Raw genomic sequence first — 20,667 nt, 5'->3', positions numbered from 1 at the left:
AAGACTAGAGTAATTCTTTCATTCTAGGAATGGATTAGGAAAACGGAGAGAGTAAGACAATGGAAGAAGTTGTTTGTTTTGTGATCTAGGATTACCTTGAAATGTAGAAAACTAGGAGCACATTGCATGTTTGGCAGTAAGTGATCACTAGTGTTCTCATATATATGTATTAATAATTTATGTTCATTCTATAGTTTTTTTCTACAACTCTTTGTCATTGTCAAATATGAATTTTTAATTTTTGCAATATATTTATGATTTTTTTTATTTTGGGAGTGATATCAATTATAATGTTATTTGATTCTGCTTGTTCGCTCTTTCATTGTCATTGTCAAATATAAATATGAAATCTGTCCAATATATTTATGAATAATGAACACATCTTTTACTTTGAGAATGATAACAGATGTAATGTTATTCAATTTTGCTTGTCAGCTGTACCTCCGAATTAAAAAGTAAATAAAAAAAGGATGACATGCTGCCTTCTTCTGCTCCATGCAGGTGAAGGTCAACTGTTACCTCTTCAGATTATGGGAGTCGGTGAAATGATGACTCAAAATGATACAAAATCTGGCGCTCCCTAGAGCAGCCGGGGTCAGATTTCTAAACCCCTGATGCAAGGACTTAGTTCAATGCATCAACATTGAATTAGAAAGCCAGTTGGATTGCAGCCCTAACACAAACGCACTCTGCAATCTTCGACAGGCAATGTTTTCATCAGTCCCTGTATATTCCTGGTGCAAATGTTTATTCAAATCAGATAGTAAAGACTGGATACCTTCACATATTTCCTGGTGGTATTTTCTGAGTAGCGCAGTTATGCTGGCATTTGTCAAGTGGGAACACACCTTGCTACCAGTGGAATCCTTTAGTTTGCTTTACCATTTAGGTCGGGCAGATGTTTCTGGTGCATAAGTCTCCACTCTTTCTTTTTTTATTTTATTTTATTTTTTGAAAACCTTTATTTGTGTAGATGGTTGCATACAAATACGGGCCTACAACCCAGAGGCCGGCCACGGAACAAACTGGAAAGCACCTTTATCAATAAAAGTACGGAGTGGTTACGCGATACTACACAATGCTGCGAGTCCGTGATGCTAACTAAGTGGAACCACTCGGCATAGGATCAGAGAAGGTTAATTTTTATATTAAGAGAATAAAGGATCGGTTGTATAATAAGCGTCCTGGTGCACATGGCGGGGAACAAAACCAACAACATTATAATAGGGAATCCATAGATCTATCATCAGAAAGGTCCAAAGCATGCAAGTCATAGATGCCCTTGCAATTCTTCTTCGGTAGTGTCCACCCGCAACCTCATGTGCCCAAAGACTAGCAGAACATCACTCTCATAACAGTCAAACCATCAGAGAGACGGATAAAGTTGCAATCATTATACAGCCCAACCGGGAGAGTAAAAGAAAACAAAAATACTAGAAAAAAGGAAAAGGGGGACTCCACGGTACTGTACCCGCCCCACGGCGATAATGGCGATCAACAGTCCAGATAGCAAACATGCTTAGGGGCGGGGTGGCTAAGTCAGGATAAGCAGAACCTAAAGTAGCGTATTATATAGGAATACCCAATCCTCCCCCCCCCAGTAACTCACCCCGCGGGAATCACGCACAGTCATGGAGACCCAAAAAAAGGACACAAAAGAGCCATAGAAACAAATAACTATCTATTAGACCCCAATCCACCCGCCCCACCCTGCACCCCTGCAGAAGGCTACGGCCTAAAACCCCGACCCCCCCCCCCCCACCCCCAGGCAGCGTGCCTGTCGCCCTAAACATGGCACCCGAAATATAGAGTGAGATAAAATAGGGATAGGGAAAGAAAAAAGGGAAAAAGGAAAGCCAAGGGAGAGGAAATCATGTAACAGGGCGCACGGCCCCCCACCCCCCGCCCATACAAACAATTAGTGCGGCCCAAAACGAAACTGGCAAGTTTTCAGGTAGCCATACATATTAAGGATTCAACAAATTCTCCACTCTTTCTTGATGAGGATTATCTGTTCAATGAGGAGTGCAGAGACTTAGAGTCAGTAGAGGATACTGAAGACCAGACAGATGGATTTAGGCCCAGATCTCTGTACTGGGGTGAATGTATGACATTGTTCTGCATTCTGTCCATCAATTGTTGTTTTTGCATTTGTCACACCAAGTGGGATGGGTATGCTCAGACGTGAGTCCCATGCTCTCCACACCACTGGAGTCAAGCTATCCTGGCTGAAGACGGCTGATAGCCAGAAACCGGATCTAGGATGCTTGATTCCGGTCCAGGAAAGACATGGCTTGGCAGTTCGGGCTGGACTGTTCCCATGAGGCACAGGGTCAAGGCTGATTTGCATATGGCCCTGTCTGAACTGGGGTGGTGTGAAGTGCAAAAAAACGATGGATTTAGGCCCAGATCTCTGTACTGGGGTGAATGTATGACATTGTTCTGCATTCTGTCCATCAATTGTTGTTTTTGCATTTGTCACCCCGAGTGGGATGGGTATGCTCAGATGTGAGTCCACATGCTGGTGAAAACAGCATGCTCTTTGTCTGACTCTCCTTTTCTATCTCAGGACAGACTTGTTCTTAAACGACACTGGAACAAATTAAGACTGTAGGATTTTTACCATTTGCTCAAGGAGGTCCGCTCACCGAGGTCGATTGTGGATACGACTCCTTCTGTGAGTGGATATCTGGTGCCCTCGATTCTCTGATTCCTATGTGTTGGTCCAAGTGTCATCGGAAGGAACCGAGTCCTTGGTATGACACTTCCTTGGCATCTCTTAAGAGGGCCTGTAGACAGGCCGAAAGATTATGGAGGAAGTCGTCCGACCCAGATCTGAAGATATGTTATCTAGCCACGGTCAAGATCTACCACAGGGCAGTGTGTCAAACTCGCACTTCCTTTTATGCTCAACAGTTTCAGAATTCTGCCAATCCATGGAAACTTATTTTTAAAGTATTAAAGGACCTGATGGCGAAGAGAGCAACTGCAGTGGAAATATGCTCGGACTCACATTGTGAGGGTTTGGCCTCTTTCTTCCATGAAAAAGTGCAAGCCATCTATCGCACTTTTCCAACGGGTTCCCTGATGCTAGAGCAGGTTGGTCGCACCTTAGGTGAGGGGGAATGTCTTTCTATCTTACCCCCCTTATCTCTGGAGGTGTTTGACTCTCTCAGCGCCAAAATCAAGTCTGGATCTCCGGCAGACCCACTGAAACCGGCCCAACTCAAGACCCTGGCGCCGGTTTGCCGTACCCCGGTGCTGTCCTTGATCAACCTGTCCCTCTCTTCTGGAGTGGTTCCCGTCAGATGGAAGCAGGCAGTAGTCACGCCAATTCTGAAGAAGGCGACCCTGGACCCCCTTAAACCTGAAAGCTACCGCCCTATCTCCCTTCTCCCTTGGGCCACGAAAATAGCAGAGGCCCATGTGAATGCCACTCTTACAGACCATCTTGGTAGGCTTAACATTCTTGACCCTACCCAGAACGGGTTCCGTGCGGGTCACAGCACGGAGACGGCCCTTCTCTTGATGGTCGAGCATCTGCGTTCCGTGCTGGATTCCGGTCGGATGGCGGCACTATTGTTATTAGATCTCAGTGCCGCCTTCGACACGGTCTCGCACGGAATTCTGATTCTGCGTCTTGAGGAGGTGGGCGTCTCTGGCTCTGCCTTGCACTGGTTTCGATCCTTCCTTACGGATAGGTCATTCCAGGTGGCGATCCCGCCCGGTAAGTAGTCATCCTACCCGTTAGACCAGGGAGTCCCACAGGGGTCATCACTGAGTCCCACCCTTTTCAATCTGTATGTGAGACCGTTGGCTGCGGTCGTCAAGCGGTGGTGCCTGACCATGGTCTCTTACGCAGATGACACGCAGCTGGTGGTCACACTCATTGGGAACTCAGACCTGGAGGCTCCCAGGTTCTGTGATGGTCTGCGGGAAGTGGCTAACTGGATGAATTCCAACTGTCTCCAGTTAAACACCAAGAAGACGGAGATTATGGTGGCTGGTAAACAGGTGGCTTTGTGGGGTGACAAATGGTGGCCTTCGGAGTTGGGTGTGACTCCCCTCTCAGCGGCAGAGATAAAAAAAACCTGGGGGTGTGGCTTGATCCTTCTCTGAGTTTCATCTGTCATACCAAGAAGGTGGCGGCTTCTTGCTATGGCATCATCAGAGGACTTCGACCCATCCTCAAATTCTTTGACGCACCCACAAGACAGCTGGTGGTCCAAGCATCAGTGCTGTCCAGGCTGGACTATGCCATCTCCCTACTGGCGGGGGTTAACCAGTCAGAATTTCTGCGGCTCCAGCGAGTTCAAAACGCTGTGGCCAGACTGGTGACAGGTCTGCCTAGGCGGTGCTCGGGTCCAATGCCCTGCGCTCTTTCCACTGACTCCCTGTGCAGCTGAGGATTAGATTCAAGGTTCTCTGCCTTGCATTTAAAATCCTCAAGAGTACTTCCCCACAAATCTTGGAGAAACTGCTGATCCCCTATGTCCCCTCTCGCACTCTTAGATCGCTAGGCCAGAACTTAGCAGTGGTCCCGCGTTTTAAGTTGAGCAGAATTGGTGGCCGCTCCTTTCGAGTCCTGGGAGCGAGCTGGTGGAATTCTCTTCCTCCACAAATCCGGGCCATCGATGAGCTCCTTCAGTTTAGACGGGCTATCAAGACCTTTTTATTTGTTTAGCTCATCTGTTGTGTCTCTTCTCCTTTCTGCCCGCTTTTAATGCTGTGTTGTGTTTACCTTCTCAAAGCGCCAGGACGCCTCTTTGCTGGGGCAGCTGTGCGCGGTACAAATAAAAATAACATAACATAACAAATAACATAACATGCTCTCCACACCACTGGAGTCAAGCTATCCTAGCTGAAGACGGCTGATAGCCAAAAACCGGTCCTAGGTTGCTTGATTCCGGTCCAGGAAAGACATGGCTTGGCAGTTCGGACTGGACTGTTCCCATGGGGGCACAGGGTCAAGGGTGATTTGTTTATGGCCATGTCTGAACTGGGGTGGTGTGGAGTGCAAAAAAACGATGGATTTAGGCCCAGATCTCTGTACTGGGGTGAATGTATAACATTGTTGACCCTGTTGACCCTGTCACCAGGTAGGTCGCCCCCCTAGCCACAGCGCGGTCCTCCCCGTGCTGTGCGCTGTGCTACGCTTTGACCGCTGTTCCTGAGTTTTTTTCCGTGGTAACCTTGCCGTGTTTATCGTTTCCATTTTTCCCCTTTGCCTTCTGTTTATAATGTAATTGGTGTCCCCTTCTCCCTGTGATTGTCTCCCCGTTTTGCCCTCTATACCCGTGATTGTGTCCCCCTCGCTCCCCCTTTTGCCTTCGGTGCCCCCCCTCGCCCTCTGCTTCCCGCCGCTGCTCCCTGCGGCCCGCCCCCCCCGCTGTTCCCATTCGCCACCCCGCTGCCGCCTCCCAGCTGCTCCTCCCTCCCTCAGCCCCTCATATGGAGGCCGCCCGGCGAACGTGCAGCGGGCGAGCTGATTGTGCGCTGAAGGCACGCCAAAGGCAAGCCCGTCTACGCCCGTCCATGCCGGACCGCGCCCAGCGCCACGACCCCTGGTCCCCGACGATGCCAGCGCACCCGACAGACCTAAGACGCCACCACCCTCCACGCACTCAATGCCGGCCGGAACCCCGCCTGCTACCAAGCCACCCTGAAACGCACCCACGGACCCTTCACCTGCCAAGCCTGCCGTTTCACCTGCCTCCGGACCTGCACCACACCCACCAAGCCGAACACCAGCAACAACCACCTCAAGTGCATCCTGCTCAACACCCGCTCAGTCCACAGGCACGCTGTGGAACTCTGGAACCTCCTCGACACAACCTCACCAGACGTCGCCTTCCTCACGGAAACCTGGATGAACGCCTCCTCAGCCCCCGACATCGCCATAGCCATCCCGGAGGACTACAAGATCATCCGGAGGGACCGCGTCAACCAGGCCGGAGGAGGCATCGCCATCATCCACAAGAACACCATCCGCATCGCGAGCAACTCCGACGACACCCTCACCGCCGCTGAGCACCTTCACTTCCAGATACACACCGACCCCAAGACCACCCTCAAAGGCACTCTCATCTACAGACAGGGGTAGTTTTAGGGTTTAGGGATAGGTTTGGGTTTTAGGGTACAGGGGTATTTTTAGGGTTCAGGGCTAGGTTTGGCTTTTGGGGTATAGGGGTATTTTTAGGGTTCAGGGGTAGGTTTGGGTTTTGGGGTACAGGGGTATTTTAAGGGTTCAGGGCTAGGTTTGGGGTACAGGGGTATTTTTAGGGTTCAGGGCTAGGCTTGGGTTTTGGGGTACAGTGGTATTTTAGGGTTCAGGGGTAGGTTTGGGTTTTGGGGTACAGGGGTATTTTTAGGGTTTAGGGATAGGTTTGGGTTTTGGGGTACAGGGTATATTTATAGGGTTAAGATGGGTTAGTGTTTAAGGGTGTTGGGGTGTTTTAAGGAGTAAGGGTGGGTTATGATTATGGGGTGCAGGGGTATTTAAAGGGAGCAGGGTGGAAACCCGGAGCTGGAATGTACAGAACCTGGGAAAAAAAACAATGAAATATTGGGCACAACGCTCGCTTATTTTTTCCCGTAATCCCGCGCCCCGCACACGCCCACGCTCCCAGCACACGCCCACACTATATGAGACATGGCATGAAGGGCGGAACGTACCACACGCCCCCAGTGTTTGTCACGCCCCCAGCACACGCCCACAGCACAACGCAGACACGCCCACAAGGGAGGTATGTATGTATGTATAGGCATTTATATAGCGCACTACTTACCCGGAGGGTCCCAAGGCGCTTAGACCGCTGCGAAACCCATCCTGGCTTCCCTGAGAGATGGTCCCTTAATGGGTATCTCCAGGGTGAGACCAGGCATCCCCGGCGGTCTGGTGGGGCCGTTAGTGAAGATGAGGCAAGCTAATGCCCAGAGTTGCCGAGTGTGATCACTGATCAGAGTGGGCACCGAGGCGAGAGAATTATCGAGTCCGCTGACCCTGGTCCAGAAACCTGCCGCGCCGGGAATCGAACCCTGGTCCCGGGCCGCCCTCTGCTCTCGGGTCTGCCGCCTCTAACCAGTGAGCCACACTACTACTTTGCTGGCACGGTTCTTTTACCTTTTAAATGTGTATGGTGGGCGTCTGCATAGCCTATGTCCTTCTGCTGCAACTGCCCTTTCCAACGCTGTATTGGGTGTTGTGATTGGTGCTGTGGTTCCTGAGATTACCAGCCTCAAAGGTTTGGGCTCTCTCTTTATTATATTAGTATAGACAACCTATGACTTTACCAGTTGCCCGAATTCGAGGATATAAAATTACAAAGTAATGATAATATTTCAATAAAGGTTCTTCTCCTTGAATGCTACAATAGAGAGGGATATAGGGCTGCTCAATTTCCAGATCCTGAATGAACCATTTAAGAGTAAACATAAATAAGTCTAATCACAAACCATTATTTTCTGCAGATTTGATCTACTACGTATCAGACCTGTCCTACATAGTTTATCACAAATAATCACAGCACCCATCTTCCAAGTTGAATAGGTTTTATTCTACTGCAACAAAGCTCTAAAATACGCTGGGCCACCAACATGTGTATCATTCCAGAAATGTGTTTCAGATTAAACTTTTTCACGACATCCACTCCTACTGGCTAATGTATTGTCACATGGTACTTGAAAAATTGAGACAAATCTCCATCAAAAAAGTGTCTAAATATTTATGCCTTCACCATCTTTTCAAATTCTTAAATGATGCCATTTGTATTGCTTCCAAATCTAAAGTTGGCTGCTAGGATACATATGACCGCATTGTGGAGTGGCTTCCATAGTTATACCTGCGATTGCTACTGCCTACCTTCACGGTTAGTGGAGAAGGGGGAGAACACTCTGGCGAGTGGGGACTAGATTCGTTGGACTGAAAGCAGTGAGATACAATACATTCAGTGGCACAATGACTACCACAAGCAATATGTCCTGGAATCCACAAATCATTAAAACCCTGCCCTTCCATGAAACTAGATTGTCTTTATTTTGATTCAGAACCGAGTAAATGTAAAACTAAGCCAAAAAAGTGTCACTGTTGGATTGGATTGATAATGGGGAATGTAGTTTTTCTTTCTCAAAGCTTCATGGTCATTGTAGTCCTTTGATGATTTTCTGTTTGCTGTGTTTATTATGACTCCTGTTAAAATAAAGCAAGGAAGAGCGTGCAGAATCCTCACCTTCATATCCTTAATAGAATAGAAGATCCTTGTTCGTCTATGCTATACCAATTTCATTTAATCAAAACATAATATGACTGGCAGGATCAATCTTTTCAAGGACTCAAACACCATATTAGTGAAATAACTGCAAAGGAATAAAACTGTATGTAAGGTTGGCTCTGACAACATTATATTCTTTCTTTTTTTTGTGACAGGTTGCTTCCAATTGGCCAACTCAGGGGCAGGTGGAATTCCAGAATGCACTTTTATCATATCGCCCGGGACTCCCTAATGCTCTGGATGGGGTGGACTTCAGAATTTCACCGAGAGAGAAGGTGGGCATCGTGGGACGGACTGGATCCGGCAAATCAACCATCTTCATGGCCCTGTTCCGCATGATGGAGCTGGAAGAAGGGCAGATTCTTATCGACAATATCAATATCCGGTTGGTTGGATTGGAGGCACTGAGGTACTGTAGGCTGAAATACGTTGACCTATTACATAGTTGTATATATTTCTAGAAAAAAGTTTTGCTATTATTATTTTCTACATATTATGTTGTATTGGAGTAATTTTAGTGTGTATGTAAAGATACTGTAGTAATAGACCTATGGTGATCTTCTCCCTGAGTGTGTAATGCCCCATACATTATTTATTTGATCAGAACTAATGCGAATAGTTCATTTATTTGATCAGAACTAATCAGAATAGTTTAACCACTGAGACATATTCTAATTGGCTGAGTAATTACTGAAACAGAAGGCTGTTTCAGCAGTTCTTATTTTCTGTCATCAGTTATTCAGAAAAGGTCTATGTGGGTAGACCCCAATAATGGATTTTGCCAATCCATTCACAACAACAGTTGGTGGCCTGTTTGCCCAAGACTGTTTAGAAGCATGGAAAGGTAAAGGCCAGCCAAAAACAAGTAGTTCTGTTAGGTTTATTAAAAGAATCCTCCCTTTTTCTAGTCAACCTGAGAACCACATTTAGGCTTGTTTTTTTCTTTTCAGTAGACCATTCTGCAGATAACCTTTAAAAAAAAATGACTAGATTATTTTTATTTCAGCAGACAATTACGTCTACCTCTTCTGTTATTCCATTGTCAGGTACAGTACATCAGATGGCATCTAAGGGACAGCCATACAAAATCTTTAATGGCCACAAAGGGCCTGATTCTCAGAATTGGCTGCTTTGCAACCCCAAAAAGGCATTTTCTTATATACAAAACTGAATTGTTTTGCAGAAATATGTTTTGGAACAAATACCGATTCACTGGCTTGCTTATGCCGTCCCTTCCAAGTACCAAATTGGATTGGTATGTTTTAATGTTTTGCAACCGCATTCCGGTTGCAGAACATTAATATTTTACCACCTCCTCAATGGAGCTGGTGAGCCATTCACAAATGGGAAGGGACACAAATGGATCACCTCCCCTATGTGAATGTTGACGAGGACATTTTTATGAGTAGGGAGTGGTCCAATGGACCACTGTTTATGTCTAAAAAATGAAACTTACACTTTTCATATTTCTTTTAAACATATTTGATTTTACTTTCCGGAAAATGACATGGCTGCGATTCCTAGTGGGTCGCAATTTTCTTCCTACTTCAATAATATTCATGCAGTTGGTTAAATTGTATTCCACGAGGAATCGGTAATTTACAAACTGACCTATTAGTTCGCCAAAACCACACACGTTGCAGAAATACTGGTTGCAAAGTGCAACCAGTTTTTTGTGACCAGTTCTTAATACATCTGGTCCTAAGTTCTCAACAGTAGTGAGATGGGACATACTGGCAGTATCTGGCCAAAGTATACAAAAAAGTGATGGACAATGTTTTAATCAATCTCAGACCCTAGTGATGACTCAGGCAGCACACCAGAGCATTGATATTTTGCACACCATGCCACCTCATCTTGGGCCTAGCCATATTCAAATCAGTCTTGACCCTGCTCCAATAGAAGCAGTTGAACCCAAATCGCCCGACCAGGTCCCCCCTGAACAGGAATACAAGCAACCAAGACCCGTTTCACACTTCTTAGGGCTCATCAGTCAGGTTAGGGTGTCACACTTAAAGGCTCTAGCCTGTGTGTGACAATTTCAGCTAGAATGTTCTCTGGTAGGCTGCTAAACATTTTGATAGTGTTTTATATGTTTTTATTGCATCTTTTATGGTCTTAAATGGCCGAAATAAAGAAGTTTTGGATTGGATTGGATAGAATTATTCATCCATGTCCCAGTCAAGAGGTTGGGCAAAAACTTGTTAAATGTTCTTTAAAAATAAGATTTGGCATTCCGGAATTTCAGATAAATATGCACATACCGTCCAGTAGCACTGCATTTAGGTGCCAGGAAATATATTAAAATATGCTTTAAGAGGCAAAAGGCTACACTAGCTCGTTCATTGTGGCAAGTGCCTGCAAGTCCAGCACTATGAAAGTCAAGGTACACCGACAGAGATGAACATCCCTTCTCTAGTCTACTTAAAAAATCTAAAATAGTGATCTGCATGGGTGTCTGTCTACATGAATTGGGAACTATTATTTGTGCACATTTAATAGCACATATTAGCAGGTTGACTTGGACTAAGCCTCCCAATTATTAAAGCAGAAGAGTACAAAAAGGTTCACAGTAAGTATGTTGGGTCCCAGCACAGGCAGATATATAAAAACTGAGGGCCCAAACACTTGTCACCAGACTCAAGGATTTGTGATGTTCTTCTGTTTATGAACGCTTTGTGTTCAACTACAGAATGAGCTAGCAGCTGAACAACTTAGAAATCTCTAGTTTCTCAGCCAAATAAGAATGTTTCCCATAGTAAACATTCTAAAGCACATATAGCTAATATTCTGAGTAGGCATTTAGCTGCCTTCAAATCAGTATATTTGTCCGCCCTACGTGATGGCGTTAACAGAATCACCAATGTACAACGTTTTCCTGAGCAGTTCTGCCAAAAACGTTTAGGTGGCTTTTCCAACTCAGACGGGATTCTTTTCTCAGAAGGAGTGGCTAGGAATGCCTGTCTCTTCTGCTGCAGTTCCTTTACGTTGGACTACGGTGCCTCTTCAGCCAGCCTCTGCAGATAGTCTGGCTAATTTTAGGACTGACGAGAGCCTACCTTGCTGTAACAGGAGGTCCTTCTAAGGGCCTTTAGTGACAATAAAGTTTAGCCATCCAGGTACCTCAGACTTGAGGCTCCTTATTCAGTTGCTGACCTCCATAAAAAAGCTTGTAACCTTCCTTCCACAAGTGCCAAACCTCTGCTTAAGATGACCAGTGCCAACAAATATCTATGTAGTCTTATAGACCAGAATTGCGCACTATACAGCCCAAGACATGGATTTCCTCTCAGGGTAGGAAATGGTAAAGGAAGCTTCAAGACAAGGAAGCTCAGAGTCACTGCCCAGTTTTCACGTACTAAATGACAAAGTTGGAACTACCTAGCCAGGTGCCCTACATGAATGTCAAGGGACAATGAAAAGTACAGTATTCATCAGATTCCCAGAACTTGCAAATTTGTTTGGCCTGGCAACTCAGGCATGAACTGTTTATAAATGAGAGGGGGGAAGGTTGAAAGTCTCAGTCTCTTTCCTTACTCTCCTCCATTTTTTCCATCCTATTTTAGTTGCTCATGGACTCACAACTGATTAACATAATTGCATATCTTTCCTGTCAAAGCAAGCTTTGAAGTTCAGTCATGTGTCTCACTTTTTTTATGCACAGGTCCAAGCTGGCCATTATTCCCCAGGACCCCTTTCTCTTTAGTGGAACGATCCGGGAGAACCTAGACCCAAAGGGCAGTCATGTGGATGCTGTGCTGTACCAAGTCCTGGAGCAGTGCCACCTGAAAGATGTGGTAGCTCGCATGGGTGAGTGTAGTTCAGGTCATTCGCAATCCAAAGTAATCTGTAAGAAATAGTCATTACTATATTGTATATTCAGTTGTACATCCCTTAGGGCTTAATTTTGTTGTTGACTAGTCATCAGATATTAACATCAGGCCAACGCTCTCTACAGTGGATCTTATTACTGTCTGAAAGCATCACACAAGAGAGAAACTCCGAACTAGGAGCCTTTCAAGAGCCTATGCTCAATAAAGAAATACAACATGATTGAAATAAAAGTTGACAAATTAGGGGTCTCTAAAGCAGGTCTTGCTTGTCCTGGCTAGTCTGACATCTTCCTACGCATATTTGTTTGTCTCCATGCAGGTGGACTCAGTTCTGAAGTAGGAGAACAAGGGAAGAACTTCTCAGTGGGACAGAGACAGCTTCTGTGTCTGGCAAGAGCTCTCCTCACGGATGCTAAGGTACGGTACACCAGATGCATGATGAAGAGACTAAGTATGCCTTCAGGAAAAGTGGCCTAAAAGAAAAAAATGAGCTTTGACCACATGTATATATAGAAGTTCCATGCATCAAAACACACGCAGAAATTTTTATTAAGGAACATTGTTACATTCTGTATAGCTGAAGTATTATCTGTTCTGTAACTCTTTCCCTTTAAGTGCATGTGCCATGTTATGTTTCCTATGATGTTCTGTATTCTGAACAGAGCTTTCCTCATACAGCATTCTGCTGTCTTTGTCAGTTGTATCCTGGACACTGCTGTGTTAGGACTTGATGCTGTGCTGAATAATAAACCTGCTTAAAAACCAACTTTTCCTGGATTATTACAAACATTCATTTATCAGGTTCTCTGAGTCCAGCTGAGAGAGCCAATTATGGTTGTAATCTAAAGAAACACTTAAAATGTGACTGTCAGTCAAAGACAGATATCGCTACCAAGGTAGAAGAACAGGTACACCCTGGGTGAAAAAGTTCCAGTCTTGTAATGAGCTGTGGCTGAGCTCCTACAAAAGCAACATTATCTAGCTTCTAGAAGTGAGACTTCTTAGATCAGTGGGAGAAGGTGATGAGCAGAGAATGTCAGTGAGCAGTTGAACACTGTTGCCATTATATATGCACATAATATATCAGTGGATCGGTGAGACAGGAAACGCCACACCTCTCAAATCCACTACCTTTGGTATTCACCCAGATCAGATAACAGACAGAACTGTTAAATCCCACTAGAACTCCCCCCCCATCCGTAAGATTGAAAGAAAAATACAGCTACCTTACTCCAATCATTCTCTCGTCCTTTGGTGCAGGTTCTTTGCATCGATGAAGCCACAGCAAGCGTGGATCAGAAGACCGACCAGGTGCTGCAGCAGACAATTCGAGAACGATTTGCTGATAAAACTGTGCTTACAATCGCTCACAGGTACCAGAACACCCTTCCAAAAAATGCTTCATAGGCACCATATTAGGAGTGGTAAACTGTTTACCGGGAACTCATCATTTAGCAAGGAGAGTAAAGCATGACTAGGAGTAGTTAGGGGCAAAGTCCTAATGGCAGGCAGACCACAAGAGTAAAATGTACTGTTTGGAGCACTGTATAGTGCAGTGAGTGCTATGTTGTACAATGTGGGTGTGGTGCGGTGCACTGTGGAGTGCAATTTGAGTGCTGTAGAGTACTATGCAGGTGCTGTGTAATATAGTGAAGGTACAATTAAGCATGATATGAAGGTGTGAATGCCTAGGGGCACAGTGTGGGTATTTTACAGAGAATTCTTAGTGCTATAGTTTGAGTGCTGTCTAGTGCAGTGTTGGGATTTGTGGGGTGCAGTGTGAGGGCATTGTGATCAATGTGATTGCTGTAGAGTACAGTTTTAGTGTTGTGCAGTGCAGTGTGGGTGCTAGAAGGTGCACTGTGTGTGATTTGGCTGGATATCAGTTATAATAGATGACGTTTACTACGCAATAATTTGCCACTTTTTTTTACAATTTGTTGTCGTTTGCAATTCAATGGTTTACAATTCTTTACACATTATAAGTAATTTTTATTTATTTATGTGTGTGTGTACATAAACATTGTATGCATGTTTATGCAATATGTATATATTCAGTATTAAGCTTGCATGTACTCATACCTATAATTATCTGTTGTGTGGGGGAACACAATAAAAATGCTGCTCTAGCCTGTGTAGCAAAAGTGCTGGCTTCTGCCGACACTACAATGGGCCTTCCCCCACAGCCCTGATTCATTTAGGCTGCCATGGATAACCCGGGAGGGCAAAGGCGCACCCACTTAAAAGAATAGTCAGCTTGGGCCTCCACCCACAATAGGTGTTGTCTGGGTAGCCAGCGTGGGTGCAGGAGCCTTGGGGCTCCCCTTCGTCCTCCATATTTGGATAAGTTGTGGGTGCCACGGGTGGGCACCGGAGCACTCACTTTAAAAAAAAAAAGAAGAAATGTGCGACAGGAGCTGCTCATTTCTTATTCACTGCTCCTACAAGGAGTGCCCCATATTGCCGTAGGGCTTTTGCAAATTATATTTTTTCTTCCTGGTTTCTTCCTGGTTGTGCGTATTGAAAGGGAAGAGGCACCGCCATCTATTTTGTTTACTGGTGTTGAGGGCTGCAGGGAGTGCACGAGCCCCCCAGCAAAATTACTATATATCTTGAAAACACTCCAAGCTGGAGCTGTATGCTGTTCAGCTGGAGTGCATGGACGCCTTGTGGTTGGGTATAGAGCTTTATTTTCTGGCCTGAAAGTTTAAAAAAAGATTCCACAACACAATTATTTTTTTTATAGTAAGGACTTATTAAACATATTTTATGAAAATCACTTTTATTAAACATTGCAATAGGTGAATTTATAAAATGTACATTCGATTATAGTTATTAGGGGTGTTAGGTCTTTATACATGTTTATGTTCTGAGCCCTTGATAAACCCAATAGTCCCACTTTTTATATTTTGATGTACTGCCCTTATGACTAAGTCAGTAGGCCTGCTCTACTTGAAATGACACCCTATATTGTTACATCATTTACTGAGTGGTGCATTCCCATGGGGGGTTGGGCGCAGAGACCTGCGCCCAACCCCATGCTATGCACTCTCAAAGGCTGTGCGCTGCGGAGTTACGGTGCCCGCAAGGGGTTGGGGCGCAGTGCCTGACTCCATGTCACGCACAGCAATAGACAACTTACTTTATGTTAAATAACCCATAGTAATTTTCTGAAAAAAACAAAGGGTAAAGTGCCCTTAGAGGTAGGAATTGTAATAATATCTTACTAGTCAGGAATGAGTTATAGTTACTTGCGATAACTATAACTAGTGAATTTCAGAGGTTTTGTTCATTTAACACCATATGTTTTAACTGCCATTTTCATCTAACTATAACGTTCCTTTAACTTTTGCTTTCTGCCAGATATCTATATAATATATATACATACGTGTATATATATAGCCTGAAAAAAAGCTTACATCCCTTTACCTCATCGCACCCCTGAACCATAAAAAAGCCCTACCTCCCTGAACACTTACAAAAACCTCCTGCCTTCTTTACCTCTACACAACCCTGAATCCTAAAAACCCTTACCTCCCTTAACCTTCACCCATGACTAAACCATAAAAAACCTTACCTCTCTTTACCTCTGCATACCACTGAACCCTAAACACTGCTTACCTCCCTTTACCTATACCCATCTTTAAACCCTAAAAAACCCTTATCCCCTAAAGACTCTTACCTCCTTTAACGTCTATACATCACTGAACCCTAATACCCCGTACATCTCTCTACCTATACCCATACTTGAATCCTACAAACGCTATCCCTTAACCTTTAAACTCTTCTTATTTTTAAATGAAATATAAATTGTCATTTAAAAAATAATACTTACCTGCGTTATGAATGCCTGCACTGTAAGACGCTTAATTCTGATGGACTTCTAACCGGAGGTTCCTCACCTTTTGAATTTCACCAGGTCCAGACTGGATCTGGATACTCCATGTTGATTCTGTCAGCTTTGGATATGACATAAGCCTTCATATGTATGCCTCCTGCATGCGTTGACGCCCTATTATTATCAAGATGGCCGCTGAACGGGAGCTCCCCTAGTGAGCTCCGTTTTGGGGATCACCAATTTTGGCCATTATCCCTGTGTAACCCCTTCGTTCACCGCCCTGCGTCACACTTACGTCCATCATCCGAGTTGCTACAAGACGGTCTTGCTCATCACGGCCAACCGACAATGGGGAGCCTGCACTGTCCGGAGTCCCTCGCTGGAGTCTGGAGTCCGGAGTCCTGCTTCGAGCTCCCAGCAGTGTTCCTAAAAGCCCTTTAAGCCTCAACACGGACAGCCGACGACGGGAAGCTTGCACCGGCTGGAGTCATCAACCCGAGTCTGGAATACAGAGTCCTTCGCCTCGAGCCCCCAGTAGTGCCGCGACTTCTTGAAGCTATGGCCCTAGAGGTGAGGTCTGGCTCTACCTTCATGGGGGTCCGCGCCAGGTCGAGCTGCGGAAGAGGCATCTGATCGGAATCCCATGGAGCCGGTTCTGGTCCGGTAGCTCTTCGCCTGGTCCCCCGGGCCGACCTATGGAGCGGCGAGGCTGGGAGCGCACTGCGCACTGTGCCGGTGAGTCCCAGTCAGCGGCCAATGTGGTCTGGGCGCCTAAGATCCCCCGGGAGGGGGTGTGTGTCAAGAGAGACGCTTCTCTCTGCGAGCCTCTGCTGTGGATATGATACAGCACTCGCAGAGAGTGGAGGCTGGCTGGAAATGCGCTTAAAGGGACCACGTTAGGGAATTTAGCCCTTCCCTATCATTTGACATGCACCTAACTCTCCTCTTGGTGGAGTGCCGGCGGCAAAGTCATAGTTAAACCATCTAATTTGCCATATACTCTTTGGGCTCATCTAAAGCCGACGCCACGGATGCACTCACCTTTCCATTACTCCCAGCCCTATTACCAAACAATGATTCCCAAAATGGAGGTTACCCTCTAGCCTGGAGTGGAAGACCAAAATGGCAGCTTACCCTAAACTACAAAAAAATGGGTTAAAACTAGAAAAGGGACTACAAAAAGATCGAAAACTAGAAATAGGACTACAAAAGGTCTAGTGACAATGCACTAAAACTAGATGAAGGACAAAAAAAAAAACACACCTAGGAATAGAGGAGCAAACCTAGTTATACAAGGTGGCTATCATGGAAAGGTTCTGCCCACTGTATGTTATGATGGCTGGTTTTTGACTTTTATTGAATTGTATTCACTGGAAACTTTATTGCATTCATTGCCCCCTTGTCAATGCTGTAGCGACTAGGTACATCCCTGCCAGCTCAGTTCTTACCATGGCTGCTAACAACTGCAGTCTAACTGAAGGAACGCTATCTAAAGTGGGAGTCAGTGCCTTTAAGATCACCTATCCACCTAACCTCACTAAGAATGCGTCAGAAAAATTCAAACATAACCTAATACAAAAAAAACTGAAATTCTTATATTAGATACATACTTCAGTATGTGTAATGGTAACACCATGTCTGATCTAATTTTCTTCACGATTAAGAGAGCCCAATGGAGAAAAACACATTTCATTTTTCCAGTGCACACAGATAAGGAAAACATCCCATGGTTTTAGTCTCTCCATCTCTCCCTCCACGATCCACAAAATAGATCTCACCATTACTATCTATAATAACGGGATTGTTCTCATTCAAGCTGCTAATCGAAAACTAAAGCAGTTCAACAAACTCTTTATGAAGATCAAAAGCGTGGTAGCCAACTATTCAATCCCAGGGCGACTAGATACAACGCTAACCACTCCAAGTTCACTCCAATTCAATGCTCCCACTCCCCCCTCAGATTCACACCCCTCCTCTCTCACCACCCTTCCCTTGCCCCTGCAGGTTGCAGAAGGGTTCAAATCACTGTTGAATCTTACCTCGCAACCACTAATCCTATCACCACTTACAACCTCCTTATCAATACTGCCTGACACACCTCTAACATTCAGTGATCAACCCCCCCCATCATGACTCTCCCATTATTGCCAGTAGCCCCGGTAACACTCATCAGCACCCATCGCCCTCCACAGCTCTCCACACCCAATCAACTTCCTGGTTCATCCTCCCTGGAACACCGCTCATATTCAGGGACACACCCTCTCCCAGTGTATCCCCCATTACCGCTTCGGACCCCTCTAACACATTTAGTCACCCGCCCTCCTCTTCAGGTCTCCACACTCATCCTCCTCCCCTCTCCCAACACCCAGACCTGTTGGTAAGCTTGGACGATATCTCCTTACAGCTGCACCGTCTCTCCCTCGAACTCCAGGGTTTGAAAACCCTTTCACGTGAATATCTCCCCTTGTTAAGCCCCCCTCCTCGCTAGTCCGATCAGGCCCAAAGCCCCCACCAATGCCACTGGCACACCTCCCTGCGACCATCCCTTGTCACCTACCACCTCCAAATCTGTTCCTCTACCTAACGCAGCCTGTCGTCCAAGAAGCACTTCAGGTCTCACACCCAATGAAATCGACAATCTGCTCAAATCTTACTCGTCCAATTCGGTCCTCAACACGAACCCAAACGGAATAATCCATGCCATTCATTCTAACCCTAACAGAGAACCCTACCTCAACTGCAGATTCATAAATAACGATAACCTCAAGCAAGTCAATATCTCACAGCCCCCCCACCCCCCATAGTGCGGCTCCACTCAAATGCATACTACTTAATTGTAGGTCTTCTAGCAAGCATGCCTCCGAGATCTTCGACCTCATTCAACAGAATGAGATAGACATCATTATCCTCACAGAAACTTGTCTCAACCCTTCGTCCACTCCAATTCTCGACCTCTTGGTACCCCCCACCCATGACATAATTCGCCTGGACAGAGATAAGAAGCAGAGTGGTGGCCTAGCCTGTATACACCGGAGTACGCTTGCGGTCTCCCTTTCAGAGTCATCTTCGCCGGTAACATGCGAAAAACTTTGTCTCAGCATCTCCAGTCACAATCATCTGGTTTGCAAACTATACTCATTCTACCACCCCCCCAGGCTACAATCTGCCCTTCATTGAACAATTAATGGAAATCATCTCTGGCAATGTGGACTCAGCCCAGTCTCACATCTACCTGGGAGATTTTAACCTTCACTGGTCTAACTCTAATGATCATGCAGTCTCATGCCTAAAATCCTTCTTACACGACCACGATTTGATTCAACATTGTGACCAGCCTACTCACACAAAAGAGGAAACCTTAGACCTCATCATCTCCAAAGGTCAATCCATCTCAGTGGATTCCATCATACCATGTGATTGGTCGGACAATCACATCATTTCCTTCCATATCAACTCGGAGGTTCATCGGAGTAAGACGCAAAAAACCAAACCAAAGATCTGGAAAAGGGACCTCAGAGATTTCAATACAGCTAAACTAGCAACCCGCTGTAATCAGGCCCTCTCACCACAATCGGACTTATCTGAAGTCCATGCTCTCACCGACTTCTACAACTCTTCCATTTCCAACATCTTTGATTCTATGGCCCCACTCCAACAAAAAAATGCACCTGCAAAAATTTCCAAACCATGGTTCAATGGCAACCTAAACTCCGAACGGCGCAATCTAAGGGCCATTGAACGGTCCTGGAGAACGACCCCATCCACTGACAATCTAAAAAGCCTTAGAGCAGCAAGAAGTGCATATAATAAACAAATCAAGACAGCTAAGGCAGAGTACTTCAGAACCCAACTTAACCAAGCGGCGAATCGACCCAAGAAACTATTCAAACTAGTTAAACAACAATCGGTAGCAGCCCCTAACCAGTCAGCTTCAGATATCAGACCTCCCTCATGTGTTGATTTGGCTGCCTTTTTTCTGAGAAAACTAGGCTTATCAACATTGCCAGGAAGGCACTATTGCCACCCAATGAACCCGCACCCACACTGACCGATCTTGACAAGACAAAACTAATTAGCTGGGGTATCAAGAACAACGCTTCCTGGTACACCTTTACCCCCCTCAATGAAAAGGATATCAAAAAGGTACTGCGGAATATCAACCCTACTAATCACTTCAATGACCCGTTACCACCTAACATTTTCAAATTAGTCGAAGACGAAATCACCCCCTTCTGGACAAAGATAGTCAATGCTTCCTTGTCACAAGGCATGATCCCAGAACGGCTAAAAGAGGCTCAGGTAACGCCTATATTAAAAAACCCACAGCCGATAGTACAGATCTTAACAACTTCCGACCTATCTCCAGTACACCTACTCTTGCCAAACTCCTGGAAAAATGCGTCCAGGCACAACTATGTGCACACATCGAAAATTACCACCTCCTGGACCAACATCAATCTGGCTTTCATAGTGGTCATAGCACTGAATCGGCCCTCATTCACGTGATAGATGACATCTTAACAATGCTTGATCGAAATGAATCCTGCTTCCTTATCCTACTTGACCTGTCCTCCACATTTGACACTGTCAATCATGACAACCTCCTATTCATTCTGGAGCATAGGATGGGCCTTTCAGGTCAGGTGCTGCATTGGTTTGCGTCCTTCTTGCAACACAGAACCCAAAGAGTTAAAGCGAACCACTCACTCTCCCAGCCATCCCCAGT

General features: G+C 45.5%; 1 protein-coding gene across 2 annotated transcripts in view; it reads left to right on the top strand.

Annotated features, from left to right (window-relative positions):
- LOC147706822 (ATP-binding cassette sub-family C member 10-like) overlaps positions 1 to 20,667 on the top strand; it is a 389,662-nt gene that overhangs the window by 307,229 nt on the left and 61,766 nt on the right. For both annotated transcript variants that reach the window (XM_086925955.1, XM_086925954.1), the window contains exons 18-21: positions 8,426 to 8,679; positions 11,935 to 12,080; positions 12,423 to 12,520; positions 13,364 to 13,476. In XM_086925955.1, coding sequence (XP_086782081.1) covers positions 8,426 to 8,679; positions 11,935 to 12,080; positions 12,423 to 12,520; positions 13,364 to 13,476 — 611 coding nt within the window. The remainder of the gene's footprint in view (positions 1 to 8,425; positions 8,680 to 11,934; positions 12,081 to 12,422; positions 12,521 to 13,363; positions 13,477 to 20,667) is intronic.

This window comes from Lissotriton vulgaris, chromosome 6, assembly GCF_964263255.1.
Source record: "Lissotriton vulgaris chromosome 6, aLisVul1.2, whole genome shotgun sequence".
NCBI classification, from domain to species: Eukaryota; Metazoa; Chordata; class Amphibia; order Caudata; family Salamandridae; genus Lissotriton; species Lissotriton vulgaris.
This window is presented reverse-complemented; position numbering and strand designations above follow the sequence as displayed.